General features: G+C 38.7%; 1 protein-coding gene across 9 annotated transcripts in view; it reads right to left on the reverse strand.

Moving 5' to 3' along the window:
• FOXP2 (forkhead box P2) overlaps positions 1–21,793 on the reverse strand; it is a 576,890-nt gene that overhangs the window by 33,416 nt on the left and 521,681 nt on the right. For all 9 annotated transcript variants that reach the window (XM_020789698.3, XM_078376822.1, XM_078376823.1 and 6 more), the window contains 3 exons: positions 18,840–18,944; positions 5,361–5,448; positions 725–808 (listed from right to left, as the gene is read on the reverse strand). In XM_020789698.3, the coding sequence (XP_020645357.3) occupies positions 725–808; positions 5,361–5,448; positions 18,840–18,944 (277 nt within the window). The remainder of the gene's footprint in view (positions 1–724; positions 809–5,360; positions 5,449–18,839; positions 18,945–21,793) is intronic.

The following is a 21,793-nucleotide window of genomic DNA, read 5'->3' on the forward strand; positions in this document are numbered from 1 at the left end:
AAAGGCATGTGCAACATGCATATGTGTTTAAAATGGCAATTTATTAAAAGTTACCACATACTGCAGCTTGAAGAAGCACCTATTTCTATCCCAAAGCATAGACAAATGATGCTATATCAGTAAAAGCATCAAAATCTGCACCTAAAGTGGTCAGATTTCTCTGAGGCCTTGTGAGTGTCGGTATCAACTGAAAGTGTTGCCCTTGCATGGCATCATTTTCCTTGTTATTCCCCAACCTCAAGCTGCTGCAAAGTGCAGAACTTTCTTCAGTTTACATTTTAAATGAAAGCATGAACCACAATGAAAATACATATTTTGTGGATCCTTGTGACCAAACCATGCTTAGCTCCCCTTCCAACCTTTTCCTTTTACTGTTACTGACTCAACTGAACTTCAGATTTTTCAAAATAGCTTTCTTTTTTAATATCTCTGAGCCTATTTCAAAGAAGATATTCTTTCTAGCTCCAGCTGCAAGGCAGTGATTTGTGCACTTATAGGCGTACTTTGTTTAGTGTCACCTATGGCGCAGATTGGACAGATTTTGTAAAAGATAGCATTACTTTTAAAGAAACATACAATTTGACAAGCTATTGCATTTTACCTTCATTTTATTGCCGTATTTTTCATCATTCTCATTGTTTTCCAACTGTCACTAAATTGTTCATTTTCTTAGTCTGCTACATTCACGGGCCTATTTACTGTTTATAAAGCAATATGCACTTACAGGTTTTGGAGATGGCTTGGGCTCTGAGGGTCGCATGTGCAAGTGGGTCATCATTGCCTGAAGACGTTCACGTTCTTTAGAAAGCTGTTAAAGAAAGAGTGAGATCAGAAGCATTTTAGAAATGACTAATACAGCCATTTTATTTCATGTGATACATCTTATCTTTGGAGACTGTTATAGGGTAATGGTCCCTGCATATCAAATCCTATGTCAGTAAAGAAACTTATATCTAAAGCAAGGTAACTCTGGCTCTTCTGGAAGTTGGAATGGGGAAGAGACTCACATAGCTCTCCTCATGTTTAAAAGGTCATGGAAAACAAATAATACTTCATCTTTTTGTCAATAAGAGAATTGAGGTCATCACCGCCTCAGCAGTAACAAGTTCCTGGGACCATAAATTAGATGGCCCATAGTGTCTGTTTAAAGTCCTGTGGACACTGTTAGCAATGGGCTGGTGCCAACAGCTGTGAAGAGGTGAAGGGTTCTCATAGAACAGTGCCTGCCAGGATTGTCTGCATACTTCATCCATTCCCACAGAGGTCCATTTAATGCCCCCTGCAATCTGCCATCATCAATCTAATTAAACACAGTGACAGGGACTAGGCAGTGTGAAATGCTGAACTCTGCCACAAAGCCGACATCTATACTGTACTAGGTCTCATTACAACTGATGGACCTTACTTTTCTATCAGTTGAACAAAGTTGGTGCAGGGGGAGAACTCATAATTGGTCACCCTGCAAGCAGAAACTCCATTGGGCTTTTCATGTTACAACAAAGCCTTTGTAAATGGTAAACAGTTCTATCTGAAACCGTTCAACATGCTTTGGAAAACATATAGAAGATATTGTACAACTCTTCTTTTTAGTTTTATTGTAACTGATTCCCAATTGACTTCCACAGCACTCGACAGAACAATATTTATGGTCTCAGATACTGATAACATCCAATTGTTTAAAATGCAGAAATATATTATCATGCTATTGTTTTTTTTAAAGCACAAAGGAGTATCATGCACAAAGAAGATAAAAACCTTAAAAGCAGGACTTTTTAAAGGTTAATCTGAATACCTTAAAACAATTAATAAAGCTTGTGGGCACCAAATCATAAAGCTTAATCTTTAAAACAGATTTTCTAACCAAGTTTATAAAGATTGCAGCTTGCATTTTCTCATTAAATGCCAAACAGAGCCAAACTGAAACACATGCAGCTATCAGATACTCTATTTAGATTCATAGCTCACTTTCTCCCAGAGCCTTGAGGTAAGAAGCTAAGGCATGCTTCCCTCTGGTAAAGAGAATATAATTTCACCTAAACATTGTTTTTCTACTTGATTCTGAACTCCAAATGTAAGACAATAAAGGGAGGCTTTCCAATGCTTCCAAAATATTCCCAGGCACCTGAGAAAAGCTGTAGAGTCTTGTCACCTGGGAAAAGCCATCACTTTTTTGGCTGAATGTATGTGGCTTCATTTAGAAGGCACCTTTTGTGGGCCTCCAAATTTGGGCACAAAGGAGAATGGGCACATACATAAGAGGAATAACAGTTTAATATGCTGCTACTGAATTGTACAGTTACACAGCTAAGAAAGATTAAACAAATTCTGCTGAAAGATCCATCACCACCACTGCTGCTGCAATAATAATACATACATACATAATACTAAGGACTGAATACATTGCCACTGCGAAAAACTAGGCAGCCCAATGTCTTGCCAAAGTCATCTCAATCCTTGTCAGATCTGGGCACTTACATGTTTTACTAACTAGTCCACTCACCACTCATCTGCTGCTACAGATGAGTAGTGAGGACACTTTAATTTTGTTTTTGTTCATGGGTCTTTCAGGGAACACCTCTCTTTTCCCAGAAGTCTTATGGGTACTGGTTTCAAGTTAACCTCAAAGAACCAAATATTTCAAGGTACATTCACTTTGGGGACAGAAGGGTGGAAGAACAGGGCTTGTGATGAGAAGGAAATGATGGGACAGCAAGGGGAGAATGGGGTTTGTGGTGGGAAGAAATGACGGGGGGGGGACAATGCTAGTGGTGGGAATGGGTAAAATGCAAGTAACCTGATAGAGGAAATCCATAAGAAATCTGTAGATCTTGGAAGCCTGAATCTTACATATTTCAGATGCTTTCAACTTGGAAGTCATGAAAGACTCCAAAATCGAAAGAAAATGTTTCATGGAGTTTTTCCTTTAAGTCAATCTGAAAGTCCCATCCCTCTCTGTCATGCAGTTTGTCAGTCACCTAAGGCCTAGTCAGACATTAAGTATGAAAGTAAGTAGGGTTCGAAAAAAGGGTGGGTATGGAGACTTGCACATAAGCCCTTCCTCCTAACAGGGTGAAGGTTCCCCTTGACATTTTCAGTCCAGCTGTGTCCACGTTTAGGGGGCGATGTTCATCCCAATTTCAAGCCGTAGAGCCAGTGCTTGTCTGAAGGCAGTTTCTGTGGTCACGTGGCCAGCATGACTAGGCAACACTGTTTTACCTTCCCACTGAGGTGGTACCTATTTATCTACTTGCATTTGCATGCTTTCGAACTGCTAAGTTGGCGAGAAGCTGGGACAAACCGACGGGAGCTCACTCCGTCGTGTGGATTCAATCTTACGACTGCTGGCCTTCTGACCCTCCAGCACAAGCTTTTGCGGTTTAGCCCACAGCACCTCTCAACATCTCCACCCCATTTAACGTCAGTCAGACATCCACATGTTCAGTGCAAAACTCTGCATAGGTGCTGTAAACACATTAAGAATTTATGTGACATGCAGGAGTATCTGGAATGCTAATCATGGAAATGCTGCAAATACACCATGCACACCTTCGCACTGAACATGTAAAGGTCCACATGACTTGGAGTAATGGGGAACTGGGGCTTGGTAAGGCTTAGCTGTGTCCCCATGCTACCGTTCCCCTGTTACCATGAGCCCCACACACTTTCAGAGTTGATGCCTCAATAGAGCCTTACTCACCTGAAGGGCATTAGCTAGCTTTCCCCTTGCCAATTATTTGTACTTTGATTATTCCTCTGAAGGGTCTGTCTGAAATATGAATAGCTATCGTGCATGCATAACAAAAAAAACCCTCTTGCTAAGCACAACTGTATGATGTTGAAACAGAATTCATTATATCACTAGAGAGAGATATTTATTGCAATCAAGAGATCAGATAAAATCAATACAATTGTGCAAATTAGTTTCTAGGAAGGGAAACAGAGTGCTGGAGCTCTAGAAATGTTCTCCTTTCCTTCTGGAAATATTTTCCTCTTCTGTTGCTTTTTAAAACCTTAACCCCAAATCTCGCTTTCATACATGTATCTGCTGGGTAGCCAGCAGCTGAAGTGAGCATGGTTTCATCTGCATTTAAGTCAAATCATTCAGTGACCATCTCTATGACACTGAATCAGAATATTGGGTAGGGAGGCCAGGTCGGAAGATAGTGCACTGCTAAAGATGTACATGCACCTATATTTGGCTGTCTGTGTCAATGAGTATGGAGGTATGCATGATTGTAAACAGGTATGTGTTAGTTAATCAATATCAAACATCTGGATGGGCTGCAAAACATGGTTTTTAATACAGTCCCACATAATGTGCAAAGTGTATCCTGAATTTGGAGTGAATTCAAAAGGATGCCTGTGCATAAAGAAGAGGGAAAGAGTCTCCCAAAGGTTAAATAACAAGTAAAATACTCATTGCCTGAAATAATCACAACTAGGGTAGGAAACTCAAATCCTCCGCAAATTCCATTGATCCAAACGGGCTTACTCTAGCTGTGATTTATTACTGGATTTCAGGCACAGTCTATCCTTACTGGGACTGCAATACAGTGGTGCCTCGCACAACGAGTGCCTCACACAACGATAAATTCACACGATGGCTTTTTCTGAAAAATTTGCCGCCTCACACAACGATGTTTCCTATGGGAAATTTTCACACAACGATGTCTCTTTTCACTCATTTAAAAGTGCCTTAAACTGTTTGAAACCTGTTTTAAATGCTTGGCATCAATAGTCCAGCTTGTGAAACGTATGCAAACTTAATTTGGTGTTTTCTGAGGCGTCGTTAATTTTTGGTGAATTTTTTTCTCTCTCTTTGAGAAGCATTGGACGGTCCGTCCAATGGCTTTCAATGGAGAATAAAAAAATTCACCAAAAATTAACGAAGACTCAGAACAACACCAAATTAAATTTGCATAGGTTTCAGGAGGTGGGCTAACAATTGCAAGCATTCAAAACAGGTTTCAAACAGTTTAAGACACTTTTACAGGAGTGAAAAGGGACTTCGCAAACCCATTCAAATGCATTGAGTTGGCTTCAATGCATTTAAATTGGGGAACCGCGTTTCCCTCAACGATGTTTCCTATGTCGATTTTCACTTAAGGACGGCAATCCGTTCCAATTGGAACGGATTAACTGGTTTTCAATGCATTCCTATGGGAAATGGTGTTTCACCACTGTACTAGATAACCTGTCTGGTACATCCTATGGAGACAGGGCATGTATCAGTATTGCTAAACTTTACAATTTAGAAGAATGTGTTGATTTTAAAGATAAAGAGGTAATGTCACACACAAAAAGGCATAATATTATTTGAGGAAATTAAATGTATTTAGAAGATGAGTATTTCCCCAAACCTGTATTTCTAATTGCTGAACCACTTGCATTTGCACCCGACACTGAGCAGTGCTTCTGTCATCCAATGCATGTTCATTATTAAGGTGCCTAGTAAAAGAAGAAAAAATAAATAAATAAAAGGACACAACATTAGTTGGATGTTGGTAACCTTTTCCACTTACAGCTTGTTTGTTCTGTAAATAAAATCCTTATTAATGGCAACAGGGAGCTTTTGTCTATCAAAGGAGTATACATGGAAAATATAATTTAAATCAATCGATCTAAGCAGCAAGAGGCCCTGTTCTCTCAACCAGTGGCCGAAAACTATGGATTTCCATGGAATATCAAATGTCATCTTTTCACCTCATAGCCATACAATAGTACTGGCCACTTATAATGCCCCTTTTCATTGTGGGAATTATTGTGCAGAACATTGCCTCATTTGTCCTCAGCAGATGAGCATTCTGAGTGTGATTAATAACTGGGTGACCTAAACTGGGGAAACAGGCCGTGAAACAGGGCACAATAGGGACATGGCAGGAAGGAGAACCCAAACGTCTTTCATACAACAGGTCATTTATTTCAGCTCTCCTTTGAAGGAACTTGGATGTCACACCATGCCTAAATACAAGTCCACATAATCCCTTAACCACAACCTGAACGTTCATTTGTCTTTCCTGCCATTGGCTTCACATAGGCGTAAATGTTCAAGGCTTCCCTTCACCACCACCATTATGGATCACACATTGTTTACCTGATAAGTGGGCCAGCAGCTATGAAATTGTTTCTTTGAATTATACAGATTATCATAACTTCCATTTTTCATGCTCATATGCATCAGGATTTGTCACTAAAGCCTTCAAAAATAAATAGGAAAAATAGAATACTAAATTGTATTGTGACGCTTATTGTCTTGTGTTGCTTTATGAAAAGGAAGGAAGGAAGGAAGGAAGGAAGGAAGGAAGGAAGGAAGGAAGGAAGGAAGGAAGGAAGGAAGGAAGGAAGGAAGGAAGGAAGGAAGGAGTGTTTTGAGGGGGCACTAAATGTTCACTATTGTGCAGAACTGATGTTCAATATCGTACAGAAATAATTACACAGCAGTGTAATTAGCAATTTATGCTTTATTTCTATGAGAAACCTCAGCTTGCTAAAATACTTCAATACTCTTGCACTGCACCTCATCTCCCCAAGTACAAAGAAAGTTTGCAAATGAATTGTGCCAGACTGTAGTCATCCCAGTGTTTGATCAACCTGACCTTAGAGTCTATTCCATTTTTTTGCCAGGTTTCAATTTTGCCCCAAAAAGTTGGCTTTAAAAGCATCTTGATTTTCAAGAATCCCATGTGTCCTCTTCTATAAGTGGAAACAGGCTATTTAAGCTTCAGTGGGGTGTTTACCTGTTTTCTTAAGCTTTTGAATAAAATTATAATTTGCTTCCAGAAACAGGTGTAATGATTCAGGCAAAACAGCTGTATAAATCAGTTTTAAGTTTTGTGTAAGCATTAATCATGGCCTAATGACTGATCTTGAAATTACAGTAAACAGATAGAAAGTTAATTGATGTATTAATTTGCTATGTGACACATCACAGAATTCTGGTCTGCACTTTATAGATATTTTTAAACTATGTCTATGATTTATTATTGCAATTAAGATTTAGGCAGTTGGGAGGGTTAATCTGATACATGTCTAAATTATTCACAGATTTCCAAATAACTATGACAGGGTAATTTTGAATGTAATAAATATGGAATTTTTAAGCAAAATCACTGAAACAAACAGATGAAATGTATGGATGGATGAGTTCCTATTGGCAGAACATATGATCCTTCATATATCCATAGAGATTTTGAATGCATTTGCAATACATGTTTGAGTTATAAATATGTACTGACAAGAATCTGACAGCTTGCTACAGCCCTACTCAGTATCTACATGGCAGTGTCAGTAAAGCAAATTATAGAAGAGATAAACACAGCAACTGCCGTGAAAGATTTACTGTATCAAAAGGAGACTTGAAGAATGCATAATATTTTGTAAGAGACAATGTAATGCAAAGAAATGTATAATGCAAATGAAAAACGTGAGGCCAACACAATTATGTAATTACATAAGCACAATCCTTTGCACACACCTTTTGGATTTCACAGCAGGCTCTTTTCAACCAACAAGTGCCCCTAAACCTATTAATATATCCACCCTCTTCTAACCTTAACATAGCATATGGCAGTGTATGCTTAACATAAATTTAAAATATGTGCATCTATTTGTTTTGTTGACAGAAAGCCAAGGAGTTGTCTGGACTTGGAAATAAGAGATACCAGTCCCACTACGAAGTTCACTGGCAATCTTAGTTTACTTATTGCCTCTAAACTTAATCTACCATATCTGCGGGCATACAAGGCGACCGGCCGTATAAGACGACCCCCCCAACAGGAAGAGCCTGGGCGGGCGGAGGCAGGAGGAGGAGGAGGAGGAGGAAGAGGGGAAGTGGGGGGGTGGCGGGCGAGTGAGCGCGCTGGCTCAGCAGCGGGAGGAAGAGGGCAAGAGGCTGAGTGGGTGGTGGCAGGAGGAGGAGGAGGAAGAAGAGGGGAAATGGGTGGGTGGCGGGCGAGCGAGCACGTAGCTGGCTCAGAGGCATGGGGCTGCGGGCAGCCCAGCGGCGGGCTCTGGCTGAGGGCGAGGAAGAGGGCAAGAGACTGAGCGGGCGGCAGCAGGAGGAGGAGAAGGAAAAGGGAAATGGGCGGGAGGTGGGCGAGTGAGTGTGGCTCAGTGGTGCGGGGCGGTGGGCTCTGGCCTCTCAGGCATGGCAGGCTGTGCTTCCCTCCCTCCATCCAGACCAACTGCCTGCCTACCTGCCCGCCTGCCTTCCTCCCCAGCCACCGTGGCCCCGCGTCACTCACTTAACGGTGGCAGCAGCGGCTCCTTCCTGGCCCAAATGAAGTGCACCCGGCACACAAGACGACCCCCCCCACTTGGAGGCATGTTTTTTGGGCCAAAAAAGTCGTCTTGTACGACGGCATATATGGTATATCAGAGTTGATGTGATGATGAATGGGAGAGGGTACAATGTGCAAGTGGATTTTGTATCTGTGACTGGGAAATTTATGTGTGCTTGTGTATCATTATTTCTAGTTACAGAGAACAGTTCTCTATGTAGCTAGCTATATTATAATTAGGTTGGTATCTGGAGCATGTTCAAGAACAGAGCTATGAATATAACGAATATGTTCTAAGGTAAAGAAATTCTGGATTCAAGCTTCTTAAATTTGTAACAGAGTATTTTGATAATATCAATATTACTGAAAACTTTATAGAGGGTAGAATGCTAGATACCCTGTTTCCCCGAAAATAAGACCTAACCTGAAAATAAGCCCTAGTATGATTTTCCAGGGTGCTTGTAATATAAGCCCTACCACCAAAATAAGCCCCAGTTAAGTGAAACCCCGCCCTCCACCATTGTGCAGCAACCAGAAGAACACATGACTATATTTGAATAAACGTAGATGACTGTACCTGGAAAAATAGAACATCCCCTGAAAATAAGCCCTAATGCATTTTTTGGAGCAAAAATTAATATAAGACCCTGTCTTATTTTTGGGAAATTTGTAAAGGAGCAACAGGACTTCAGCCAGTAAGTAATAAATAGCAGTGTCCTAGCATATAGGATTAGGAGAGTGGTTTCCAAACTTTTTCCATTCATGGCTCCCCTAAGTAGCAGTGACGCAGCAAGAGCGCAGGGTGTGCTATGATGAAAAAACAAAGCTTGATGAAAAAACAAAGAAAAGGCTTCCGTATTGCTTTTGGCAGTTTTGGCGGTGCACCAGAGAGTTGCGGGGCACTGTGTGGGGAGGTGAGTGCTGCTGTGCCCACTTTGGGAAGCTCAGGCATTGCTCCTGGTTGCTTTGACAGCACATCAGATAGCTGTGGGGCACCGTGAGGGGGAGTGGGTGCTACAGAGCACACTTTGGGAAACATTGGATTCAGGGAAAAGGTTAGGCTAACAGAGATGACTTCAAAGCTGTTTTTGTTGCTGTTTAAGAAAATATTACTAAATCAAAATCCATGAACATAAAGAAAAAACACATTGGCCTGAATCCTGTTGATAATTTATGCATGGAGATATTAAATTGCATAACCTCCTAAAGTAAATTTTCTAACAAGGGATCATACCTGTTAACAAGGCACAAACCTGACTGCCCAGGAGGCACAATGGCGAGTAATGTGACCAGCACCTTCTTAGTGCCAATTTAGCATTGTGAGTTATGTACCTTATACAAGCATCAATTGTCAACAGGATTCTTGCCACTAACTGAAAGAATGTTAATTATTTTATGGCGCAAATTTGTTACAATGTGTCCAATGTAGAAAGCAGAAATAGACTGATTTAGAGAAAATGCTGCTGAGTTAAAATATTACTAGACTTGTTAAAGTATATGTCGGCATAAAACAAAAGGCAATTTGAATCAATAGAAGTTGGAATGGATTTACTTTCAGTCAAGTTTCCAGTGGACACCTAGCAATTTAAATTAACCTCTTTGAAAACTGGTACTCTTTCCACTCCCTGCATAGAAGAACTGTATAGCTAAAATAGTAAAGGTCAGGGCAGAGATTCAATGGCAGTAGTCTATAGAGAAATTGAAACAGAACCTGATTGAATTAACTTCAGCTCTAGTCACCACTACCTTGAGTCTCACTATAACAAGGACTAAAGAAAATAAAGTCACATAGTCATATTTTACATGGATCGGATCACAAACAATGGCTACTTCTTATATCTTCAGTCTCTCTGTAACATTTACATTTGGAAATCGTTTACAATTTTTTGAGCATGAAGGCTTAAAGTATGAAAGTATCGTGCATCTAATTAAATTTTAAAAAATCAACTTCTTAAGGAATAGTGGAAAGAACTGTCTGAATACATTTAAAAATACTCCAAGCTGCAACTGGCATCTGTGATATCAAACACAACTCAGTTATGGAAGATGCTAAGGGGCCGATTGCTTATATTGAAAGTATGCTGCTTATGCACATTGTTTGAAAGATATTTGTGTAGAAAAAATTAGCTGAGAGGAAAACACAGGAATTTGCATTCCAGGCTTGTGTATGAAAGTTTGGCAGAAGGCTGGAGATACTGTGCCCAGTAACTGAAATGGGTTGTCATTGCACCTTTATGGAGGTGAGGCTGGGGCACACGTGAAATCTTTCACTTTCAGTAAATATGGACTTGTGTCATATGGCACCATAGTAAAAACGAGGAAATGCTTCACAATAGCAACTGTTTCATTAAATTTAATAAGTTCCAATTAATTAGCTTCTTTCTTGCCTCCTTGTTGCAATTTTTGCACAGTTATATTAATGAACTTCTCAAATGCAATGTTATTTTTTCTGTTGTTTTGGGTGTGTGTTCTGGAGTTTCAATTAATATTTTTATTAGTTTATTCATATTACCAAGTAGAAGGCAAGCTCTTGCCATGTAACATTCTGTTCAATGATGAGACAGAAAAATGAATCAAAGTTATTATGTTTTGTATTCTAGGATGCAAAATATAAAGAGCTCTATAAAATAAATTTTATTCATCTAGACAATGACATCATTGCATCTGACAAGCCCATCTCTTTGGCAGAAGCAGTCCAGAGACTCTGGAAGGTGGGGATGAGTGCTCTTTGTAGCAAGCATTCTTATACTTTTTTTTCATGTCTAGCCCTTGGTCAAACTAGTTCTACAAGCGTGCTGTCCTTAGCATTTCAATCAATAGTTTAAAGCCAGCTGCCTTGGATCAGCCACCTGTATTAGCTATTATGGCAAATGTCATCAGATTTTTCTGCACATGATGAGGATTTCTGTTGGACAGTGCTTGTTTCGGAGAACATAACTCTTCCGTCTTCTGATACTTTGAACACTTTTGGAACTTGTTTTAGAAGTTAGGTTTGCTTACTTCTCCTTATTCTTTATCTCCTATTTATGAACATGAAAGTATGATTCTTTATCCATATATTCACACCAGTGGTCCTCTTAAAAAACAACAACAGTGGGCTAACTCACTCTCCCAGACATAACACAATCACTCAGGGATAGCTTTTCCTTTCTTGTTTAGTATGCCTTAGAAATGCAATGGACAAGATCAAAAGATGCCTATACATTGATCTATACCTCTCTACTTTATTTCACTAGATGCAAGCAGAATGAACAGTGCCATCTGGAACTAACAAAGGGGGACACAGATCTTTGTCTTCTCCAGTGAGGCTCCAACGGTTGATCACACATCCATAGCTATCATACTGCTGTTAGACAAAGGTAATGACATGACAAAGGTATAGAAGAAGAGGTTCCCACTCCTTTTGCAATGGCTGCCCTGCGTACAAACTTGGGAATAAAGATAGAAACAATGCAATACTCAGTTCCTTGAACACTATGGAGAAAGACGATGTCAGGGCTGAGGATGTAACTGCAGAGAAACGGGGCCACCACTATGGAGAAAGGAGAATCCCTCAGTTTAACCAAGTGTGCACACAACTTTCTCTTTTAGGAGTGGAAACCGCTGAAGCTGCACCAGCAGTTATTTGATACTGAGGAGGAAACATTGACATATATGAAGCTGCCTTATTACGAATAGATTATTGCTTGATATAACAAGCAGATTATTGCTAGCACAATGCTGTCTACATGATACAGAAATCTTTGTTAAGTTTATATGGAGGTATATGGACTGAAACTTCCATGTGCAAAGCCTACAAAAATCAGAACATGCATGGTGTACAGACGCATGCTGTCCTTATAACAAACAGCTAGGGTTTTTGTTGTTGTTGTTCTGTTCTCGTACAAAAAATGTAGAAAAAGACAAAGCTTCAGTTTCTGACTTCAGAATGGAAAACCACACAGGCAGGATTTTTATTTTCATGCAGTTTACTAACTAGTTATAGCCATATACCCAGATATCTAGTTGGATCAGGACACAAGAGTGTTGTGTTGTGTTTATATTTTAGTTCTAATTCATCAGTGCACATTTAAAAAACTTAAAAACCTGTAAAATGTTTGCATTTATGTGGTGAAGTCTAAGAAAGACCTATTCAATTTATCTGCACTGCTTTTATTAGGCTTGCGACTGTAGACTACAATAATAGTCAATGAGGTTTTGTCTTGATTGAATTTTTCAGTAGAACACAAAAGAACCTTGCCATTAAAATAGTCCTTTATTCTCCTGTACGAAGGCGAAAGGTTTTTAAAGTGTTGTGATGTTCAGTAATGAGCTTCTATCTAAATTATCATTGGTGACAAACTCACAAAGCACTTTGAGGACACATAGTTATGAAATGCCAGAGCTGCCACTTTCTTTCCTGTAATTATAGGCTAGCTTGCAGCCCTTCAATGATCATTTATAGAACAGCCTCCAGTGGATTACTGAGAACTTGAAAAACACATACATACCTCTGCCACATCTCCCTTCTCTTTTCCTTGCTATTGTTTACCAGTGATATGTAAAATAATGGGGCCTATTCATTTTCCCATCTTAATTATGCCAATCAAAGGACAGAAATAGTGCCAGATATAAACACAATGAAAGAGGACTAAATAAATAGGCCAGAAATTAACATTAAATTATGAATTCATGTATTTATGTCTATTTTACACTCAAATTATTCTCTTTTATGTTTTTACAACTGTCTCAGGTACATATTACTGTTCAAAAATTCTCTATGATTTATAAATCAAGGATGAGATAATACTGAAAAAATGAGAGGATTGGTGGATTTTTTCAGTCAGTGCCTAATTGCTGTTTCAAAATGCATATGCAAAGGGACATTTCATTAATCATTTAATCATGTCCCTTGCAGGAAGTTGGAACTAATGTTGCAAATACCCTTTTCATATGAATGCTCCATAATACTATCTTATGCATTTGATATATTGCCTATGTCATAAATTATAGCTGCTTCAAAAAGAACCAAGTGGGTTGTTATCCCTGAAGATGCTTGTTACAAAACCTTTATTAAGTTTTTTCCCCCCTCTGACTTATTGCTGGTTCCTTTTCACAGCTTCATTCTAACCCCCAATAATGCTCTTTCTGATGGCAAAGGTCTGTAAATTACCCATGCAATCACCAACACCATTTCACAGACCTGTTCTACTTCTACTGGTCTGCTAACAAGGCGATTACACACAAATTACTGAATGCCTATGAAATATTTAAATGCATTCTACTCTACTATGCATTAATAAGAGCAAAGCAAGCGCTGGAATTCTGGTGAGCTCCAGTCCCTAATGTCCCCTAATGAGCCTCTTACTGTGACTGCAGTTCAAACAGAGAGGTGAAGAAAAAATGCAAAGGGTGCCTTCAGAAAGGCAGCACTGAACAAACATTGTGTGAGCCAGTTCTAATTTATGGGTCACTTTATAGGTATATTGATTTTTGTTTTCAAAATGGAATAAATGATGTGGTCGACTGATGTTCTTTCAAAACTGCATGAATCTCAGTGTAAGCTGCCAGAATTGCACATGGAAAAATATAAATATGCTGTTAGATTTCTGAGGAAACAATTAGGAAAACATTCTAGCCTGACCATAAAAATATGCATAAAAACAACTCTCTCCCATTTTTCTAATGTTTGTTTTTCTTGCTCTCAAGGTTTCAGGGACTAAACTGCATGAGTCTGCTTACCATGCAATGCTACAAACCATGAAACCAATTTTAAAATTAGAATCTCACATTTATTTAGGACACTGATAAAGAGTAAAAGAGGGTCAGCTTTAAATCCTAGGGTGCTAGCCACTGTTTCAGCAACATGTTTCACTCCCACAACAGTGGTGCTTTATTTTGCACTAAGCTTTAATGTTTAAACACTCAGGGTTTAAATACAGAATATATTTTGGATGTGGGCCCCCATTCAATGTATGTCACTCTTCATTTAGCTGATTGTGTCAGATCTCTTGATTTTGAGAGATGCTGGCACTGTCATCCAAAGAAACAACATTCTGACAAGTTCAAGGAATGCCTTCTTGAGGTCATCATTTTTGGGGCCAGTGTCTAGTCAGAGCAAAAATGAAAAATAAAAAAATAAAAAAAATTGGCACAATGGGTAAGGAAGAACATAACAGCAGCCTTTCCCTCTCTGTGTGAGTTTGTGGATTAAGAGAAAAACTCATATGAAGTTTGTTGTGTCATTAATCTATTTTACTCTTTCCACTGTATTTGGCTGTTACCCTCTAACAGCTCTGATAATAAAGGCATTTTTTTCAGTTTATAATCTGCCCTATCTTCTTCTACAGCAAGATTTTCCCTTCAACCCTAACAATTCTGTCTCTATAGAAGAAAACATTGCCTGTCTTTGTACTGTAGATCATGTTTTGTTTTGCTGGCGTCTGCTCCATGCAGGTTAAAGAACGCTTGTCTGCTGGCTGGAATGCTATAGTGTAAACCTTTTGATTTAAAGCTCTAAAAGTCAAATCCATCTACACTCAAACTGACTTAGGACCAATGGAATGATAATTAGTTTTGCAGACAAAATACACCAAAGTTTTGTCATATGTTATTACGTTCTGACATTTATAAGACAGTAATGAAGAACTACGATTAAACGTTTTTAGTGATCTTCAGAGTTCCTTGTTTGGTGACCCACAAAATGGTTAGCTTCTGTCAACACCTGTTTTATAGTAAAATTCCAAACAAATTTTTAAACATTTTTGGCAATCTTTTAATCATTTTGCTTGACTGCTCAGTATTCTGTTCAATAACTGTGCAATAAGATATTCTAACCTAACTTGAAACTTCATAGTTTTTCTTCTGCTAGAAATAATTAATTTTACAGAATTGCTTTTGTTAAACAGATCCCACACGCATGATTAAATGTAATACAACTTTATTCAGTCTTACCCAACAATTTCTTATCCAAGTTACAGGATAGCAAAGAACTGGAACTACTGGTCACTACGTGCAATTGTATTGGTGCTTATGTAAAGTCTGCATGACTAGCTATGGATAACTGTGGCTAACTGAGAAACTGCCAGGACATATCCCATTTGCAAAATCAGGTACCTGACTAGACACATGACAGAGACATGGATCTTTATTTATTTTATCACATTTATACCCTGCCCATCTAGACCAATGGTCTACTCCTTATCAGCACGTTATCAGTTAGCCATAATTAGCTGCCGCAAGTTACACAAGACTTATGTGAACACCAATAGGTTTCTGGCCATTATGTTTGTTTAATAATACATTATGTAGAAAACCAGCTTAAAAAATAACAGGCAAGTATTATTATCTAGCTCATTAATTTCTTCCTTGGAATGCAAAGTAGAATTTTGTAAATTTCAAACATCTCAGAGCAGAGAAGCATAAATGTATTTATCTTCAAATTACTGACTACTGGAGAAAAAAATAAATGTATAAAAACCTTTTACGGCTGTAAGTCATACTCTGTAAATTATTCTTCACTTTGCTCCAAATCCTTTCTATTATTAAAAAAAAATGAAGCAAAGCCACCGTGTTTTCTATCTTAATCCTCCTTCTCAAATGCCTCAGCACAGCTGTTTTTTCTGTTTCTCTCTCTCTCTCTCTCTATATATATATATATATATATATAAACAAGCATTCTGGCATCAACCTAAACTGGTTTCTGAATACAAGTTAAAGTTCACTGTATATATCAGAGGTATCTTCAAATTTGTCATAAGAATATAGCAGAAATAGACTCTAGATTTGGATACCATTCCTTATGAATATTTTATTTCAGTACAATATACTTGCATTAACTCTATTAACAAGTACCACCCAGTTTCAACCCAGAACCTACAACATTCCTACAATGATTAGATTAAAAGCAAGGCCTTGAAAACCACTGCCATAAGACCTGTCATTCCCAATGAAGTTAATGGACTGGAAGAAAATATAAACAATTCTAAAAGTTGAAGTTGAGTTGAAACAAAAGGTTTTTAATTAAAATGGCACCTTGCAGTGTGAGCACAAAACTATGGTAAGGAAGCTCAATACAAGGAGATTCAGACATATGCTATTATTTCAGATCGAAAAAGATAGTCTATGAAATTTGTATTAATATTTATTCAAACTGTATTCAGAGCTAGCTCTTCTGCCAGGTTAGAGCAAATGTTAAGGTTTCTTACACAGTGTCCCTGTGTAAAGTGCTGGTTTACCTCCCACCTCCAGTTTTTGCAGCCCAAGGCAAGTATCCATTACAGGGGCTTATCATAGACTGACACAGAAGGATGCATAAAGGCCTGGGTTAGCCTTATTGTTTGGCAGCCAAATGCAACATCTTGGTCTAACAAAAGAACAATCAGGCCAGTGTCTTGATTGAACAGTTTGGCAAAAACATGAACGATAGCCAAAAAGAAAAAAGCTGTAACTGTTAATCAAAATGTTTCTAGTTACTGTGTATTACAAAACCAGAGACCTACAAAATAAGTGTGAAAGCAGCAAATCAAACATTAACATCACTAGACCTTGGAAGGATGGAAGGATTTATAAAAATTAGTTTTGCTTGGAGAGGAAAAGGCTTGAGGTAAGTTGGCAAAACTCTTGGTATCAATTATGCTTAGAACAATATATGCAGTATGTAGTTTATTTTCACCCAGAATAATTTCCAGCAGCTTATATAAATCCCACATGCAAACAGTAACCTCTTTAATCTACAAATAGAAACAGTATAGATCAAGTTTATTCTTCTAAAACTGGGGGGGGGGAGGCGGAGGAGAGAACTCTAAAACTACTGTGTAAAATACACTTAAAAGCTATTCTCCAGAAGACTCTAAAATATATGAAAGAGAGGTTTATATAAAAATGTTGATTTATTAAAATACAGTTTCCTTATGAAATCAGTATGATCCAGTGCATCTGGGCCTTGTTGTTAAGCTGCTGTTTCTACACCCCAGCTGTATACCACTTGTAAACAGGCTTTCTGATGCTTCTACCAACATCCTGGCAACAAAGCAGTGCAATTTCAAATGAGCTAATTAACTTAATTGTTGATGAAGCATGAAGCAGTTCATTCACCCTGTTAGCTGCACCATGACAACATAAGAGCCTCAGCTTGTGAAGTTACTCATCTATAGAAACCCATCTATAACTTTCCATTAAGATTCTTTGTACACTAAAGCCCTGAATGTCTGTTCTATCAAATATCACTCCTTTGGGGTTCAGCCCTCTCACTGCACAAAGAATCAAAGTATTAGATAATTACACAAAGTTTACAACACCATTTATCTATTCTAACTGGATACCTTTCATTTTTAAAAGGCAGATTCTACCCATTGCGGTTTGGTTTTGCAAATCTTGTTCAAAAAGACCCATTCTGGGAAACATAAAAATGTGGTGCAACATGATCCTGACAGCGAGTGTGCTTTGGGGAGAACAAAATTCTTCAGTGTAAACTTAAACTTCTTGAATGTTACTGGGATTAGGGCCACATACTCTAGTTTGTTTTTGTTGCTCTACTCTTGCTTAAGGAATCTTCTTTGGTCAGCCAAAGTGACTTTACCAAACCTGCTTGTAAATATCCACACGTTGTTTTGAAGGGATACTTCCTTCTAGGTTGTTTTGTACATTGCAACCCATTTGAAGGCCAATGTCCTTGTGGAAGCTGTCAGGTGCATGATGAAGTTCAGTGTTCGTAAGGGCTTTCCCATTGTTTGATGTTACAGAAGCTTTGCAGATGAATCTTTGTGGAATGCATGGAGCTGACTTATCAAACCAAAGCAAATCTGGAGTTCTTGTAAATCTTGGAGTTCCAGAAGCGCACTGGAACTTCCAAGTAATTTAAGCTTAGGGCCATAAAGTAAATCAACACTGGTAATGTGACCCCTTTTTACCTCTGCGAAATCAGCAAGCATGCTCATTAGTAACTACTCTTGTAACTGATTGTAAATATCCAATTATATCCCTAATATCCAATTATGAAAGAATAAACTAAAGAGAAAAATGTTATTTCTCTAACTGATCTAGGTGATGCATACTACTACACATAGTAACATACATAATTCCTATTAAATATGCAGCCAAAGGGCTCTTAAGGACATGTTACTTTAAATAAGGGGGTCTCTGCGCTAAAAAAACATCAGAAATATATTGTGTGAAAGGAAGAGTAACAAATCAGCCTTACCTGATTCCTAGGTACACAAAATAATTCTCTCTGACCTTCAGCATCCCTTGTATTTATGGCCCTGAAGGCAAAGTGCCCAGTGATGGGTGGAGTCAAGGCTGATCAGAAGAACTAGAGCTGGCTAGAAATTGTCTGAAACATGGTTTTAACATTATCCTAATCCCATGTGTCCTAATGGGCCAGCCTCTGCTGAGCCTTGCACAATACCCTTTAGACCAGTGGTTCTTAACCTTTGTTACTCAGATGTTTTTGAACTGCAACTCCCAGAAACCCCAGCCAGCACAGTTGGTGGTGAAGGCTTCTGGGAGTTGCAGTCCAAAACTCCTGAGTAACCCAAGGTTAAGAACCAGTGCTTTAGACAAACATGAAAATCAACTTACTTTAAAAATTGTCCAAAATCTTCACAAATACTTTCACATCCAGGCCATTTGCAAACTCCATGGCCATACAGAGTATGAGAGGCTCCAGTCTCCTCATGGGATGAGCTGTGGTCAAAAGAAAATGGCATTAGATTCACCTCAGAAATTGTGATTGTTGGAGGCTTTCTAGTGCCTGTAAGGTTATGATCACTGCTAAATTGGTCAAAAGGGGTCAATTTAGCAAACAGAAAATTCTAAGTCTCCTGCTGAAACACTTCATTTGCCAAGACTAGATGATGTTTTAATTAGAGCAGAAATTGAGTAAAAATGATGGTTAATAAAAGTGTTTTCAAATATCCTTACAGTTTTGTACAATATGCTAATTATGCCATGGACCTCAACATACAATTTTACCTACAAAAAACTACCTCAAATCTGTAAGAGAAGTGTTTAAGATGGTCAGCAGACATGTGTATATATTCCTCTGTGTTACTTTAATTATTATTAGTAAAATTAATATAATAGGACTTGTAGACTTAACCAGGGCAGTGTTTTCATATGTTGTGTGATGCTATTTATCCAAACAACCATATATTTTAGCTAGTTTTTGGAAAGAGTCTATCACCTGGGTAATTATCAGCATCATTTCAGGATTTTTGTCTTTCACAAAAGCTGTAGATTTTCTCTGTATTCCAGAAAAATCAACTGCCTTACTTGATTTATAGAGATGAAGTAACCTTAACTGAAATACCAAAATGAAAATATTCTCAATATTATCATTTTAAAGTAATGGAAGGTGATATGATAAATATACTGTAATACAGTGTCAATGAATACAATTTGTTTACTGCCTAGGGTTATTTTTGTAAATTAAGTAATATTCAAATGAACACATAATTCCATGTAAACAACTCTAGTGAACATAGCCTTGGGAAGCCTGGTTCTGATGTCTCTCTTAGGCCTCTACAAACATCAGAAATAAGTAAACACATGGCAGTGAAGAAAAAGATTGTATATACTTTCAAAAAGCTGCATTATAAGTTTTTGAAGGATAAGACCCATTCTATTTAATGCATGCATCACAATTAAATTTTACTTCATTATTGCTACAATCTCTTCAGTTGTTTCCTTTAAAAAATCATATACTCAAAGCATGTAAAAGTCACATATAAATATATTTTGGCAGCTAAAAGCCACTTGTTCATTTCCTCCTTCCACTCTCAGTCTGATGAAGAGTTCAGGATATCTCAATACCCTGCATTGTCTTCACATTCGTGAGTTAAGGATTGTGGTGTTAGTCTTGACTAATGCTGCCTAGATTGGGGATCATGTTATTTGTGAGCATACCCATCAAGCTGAATTTTTTTTCTGTGAGGGACTATTAAAAGCAAAGCTTTATAGTAGCAAATTATATGATTTCTGAAGTTTTTTTCAGGAGGTATCATTATGACTCATGGGTTGAATTCTCTTTCATTCCTCCCATGTTGAAGCGATGGATCCCGCATTTAGTCACAGTTTTATGATGGAATGATGGAGCAAGCTGTAGTCAATCAAACTGGGTTTGCTATATGCTGCATGGATGGCAAAATATAGCTAACACTTTAGGACAGCCAGGTGAAAGAGTGAGCAAACAATGGTTGATCTCCCATTTTTGAAAATATATGGTCCAGCTGTTACTGTCTGAACTGTCTCCATCCTTAGTCACAACTAGATATGGGGAAGAATATAAAAACTAATTGTGATAGACAACGAATACTGCCAAGTCATTAGATATTTGTTGCTTCGTATTCTTGAAGATCCTAACGAACAGGAAGCAATAAATATAACACTTTTATATTCATTGCTTCATTTATCCCTCTCTGCTTATGCCCCCATGGATCACCTGTTCCTAGGGGGCACAGGCAGAGAGGGGTTTTCCCTTCAGGTGGCTTGCTAAAGCCTGCCCGAAGGGAATCCCACCCCACCCCATCCCTGTTTACAAAGACTGGAGGCTTCCCCAGTCTATGCTGCAGGGGTATAGAAAGAAAAAACTTGAACCAAGTGATGTCCCCCCACTGTATCTGTAAAGACAGCAGGGGGGACATTGCTTTGTTCAGACTGCCCTTGTCTTTCATCCCCGTGCGGGCATAGAAAGATGGAGGAAGCGTGGTCAAAGTGATCCCTCACTCTGCTGTCTTTGCAAAGACAGCGCAGGTTGGGGGATCCCTTGGGTCAGACTTCCCTTGTCTTTCTATGTCTACACAGGCAGAGAAAGATGGAGGAAGCGTGACTGAAGTGATCTTCCACCCTGCTGCCTTTGCAAAGATAGCCGGGGTGGGGGATCCTTGGGTCAGACTTCCCTTGTCTTTCTAGGCTTGCCCGGGCATAGAAAGATGGGGGGCAAGCCTGACTGAAGCGATCCCCACTCTGCTGTCTTTGCAACAACACTGGGTGGGGGATTGCTTTGATCAGGCTTGCCCAAAGGGAAGCCCTCCCCACTGCTCCTTGCAAAAGTTAGGTTGCCAGAATAGAAACTGCAGTTCTGGCAAATCTAGCTTGTTTTGGTGGAAATGGTGTTCAAGCAGGAGGAGCAGTTGGCCAAGGTAAGAGGCAGTACAAAGGTGGTGGGGGCAGACTGTGGGGGTGTGGGGGCAGTTTTTGTTTTTAGATAGCCCCATGGACTGTCTTAAGAAAAAAGACCTGATGAACCGACAAATTGATCTGCAGTTCGTCGGTCCACCAGGGAGAAATTCATGGTTCATCAAGGCTGGTGATCCACAAACCAAGACAAAATGCCATGTTGGAGCTTTGTCCCCGTCTCTAATCATATCATATACGTTCCTTGGTACATGGAAGGAACAGTAAGTATAAGGAAATAATCTACTTAATAATGGTATTAAAAAGCAATATTAACACAGCTTGGGGTAATCTTAAATACTGTCACTTTCAGTTTAGTGAGACTCAAGTGTGCTTAGGATTTTAACTTAAAACTCCAT

This window comes from Pogona vitticeps, chromosome 5 (assembly GCF_051106095.1).
Source record: "Pogona vitticeps strain Pit_001003342236 chromosome 5, PviZW2.1, whole genome shotgun sequence".
In the NCBI taxonomy this organism is placed as follows: Eukaryota; Metazoa; Chordata; class Lepidosauria; order Squamata; family Agamidae; genus Pogona; species Pogona vitticeps.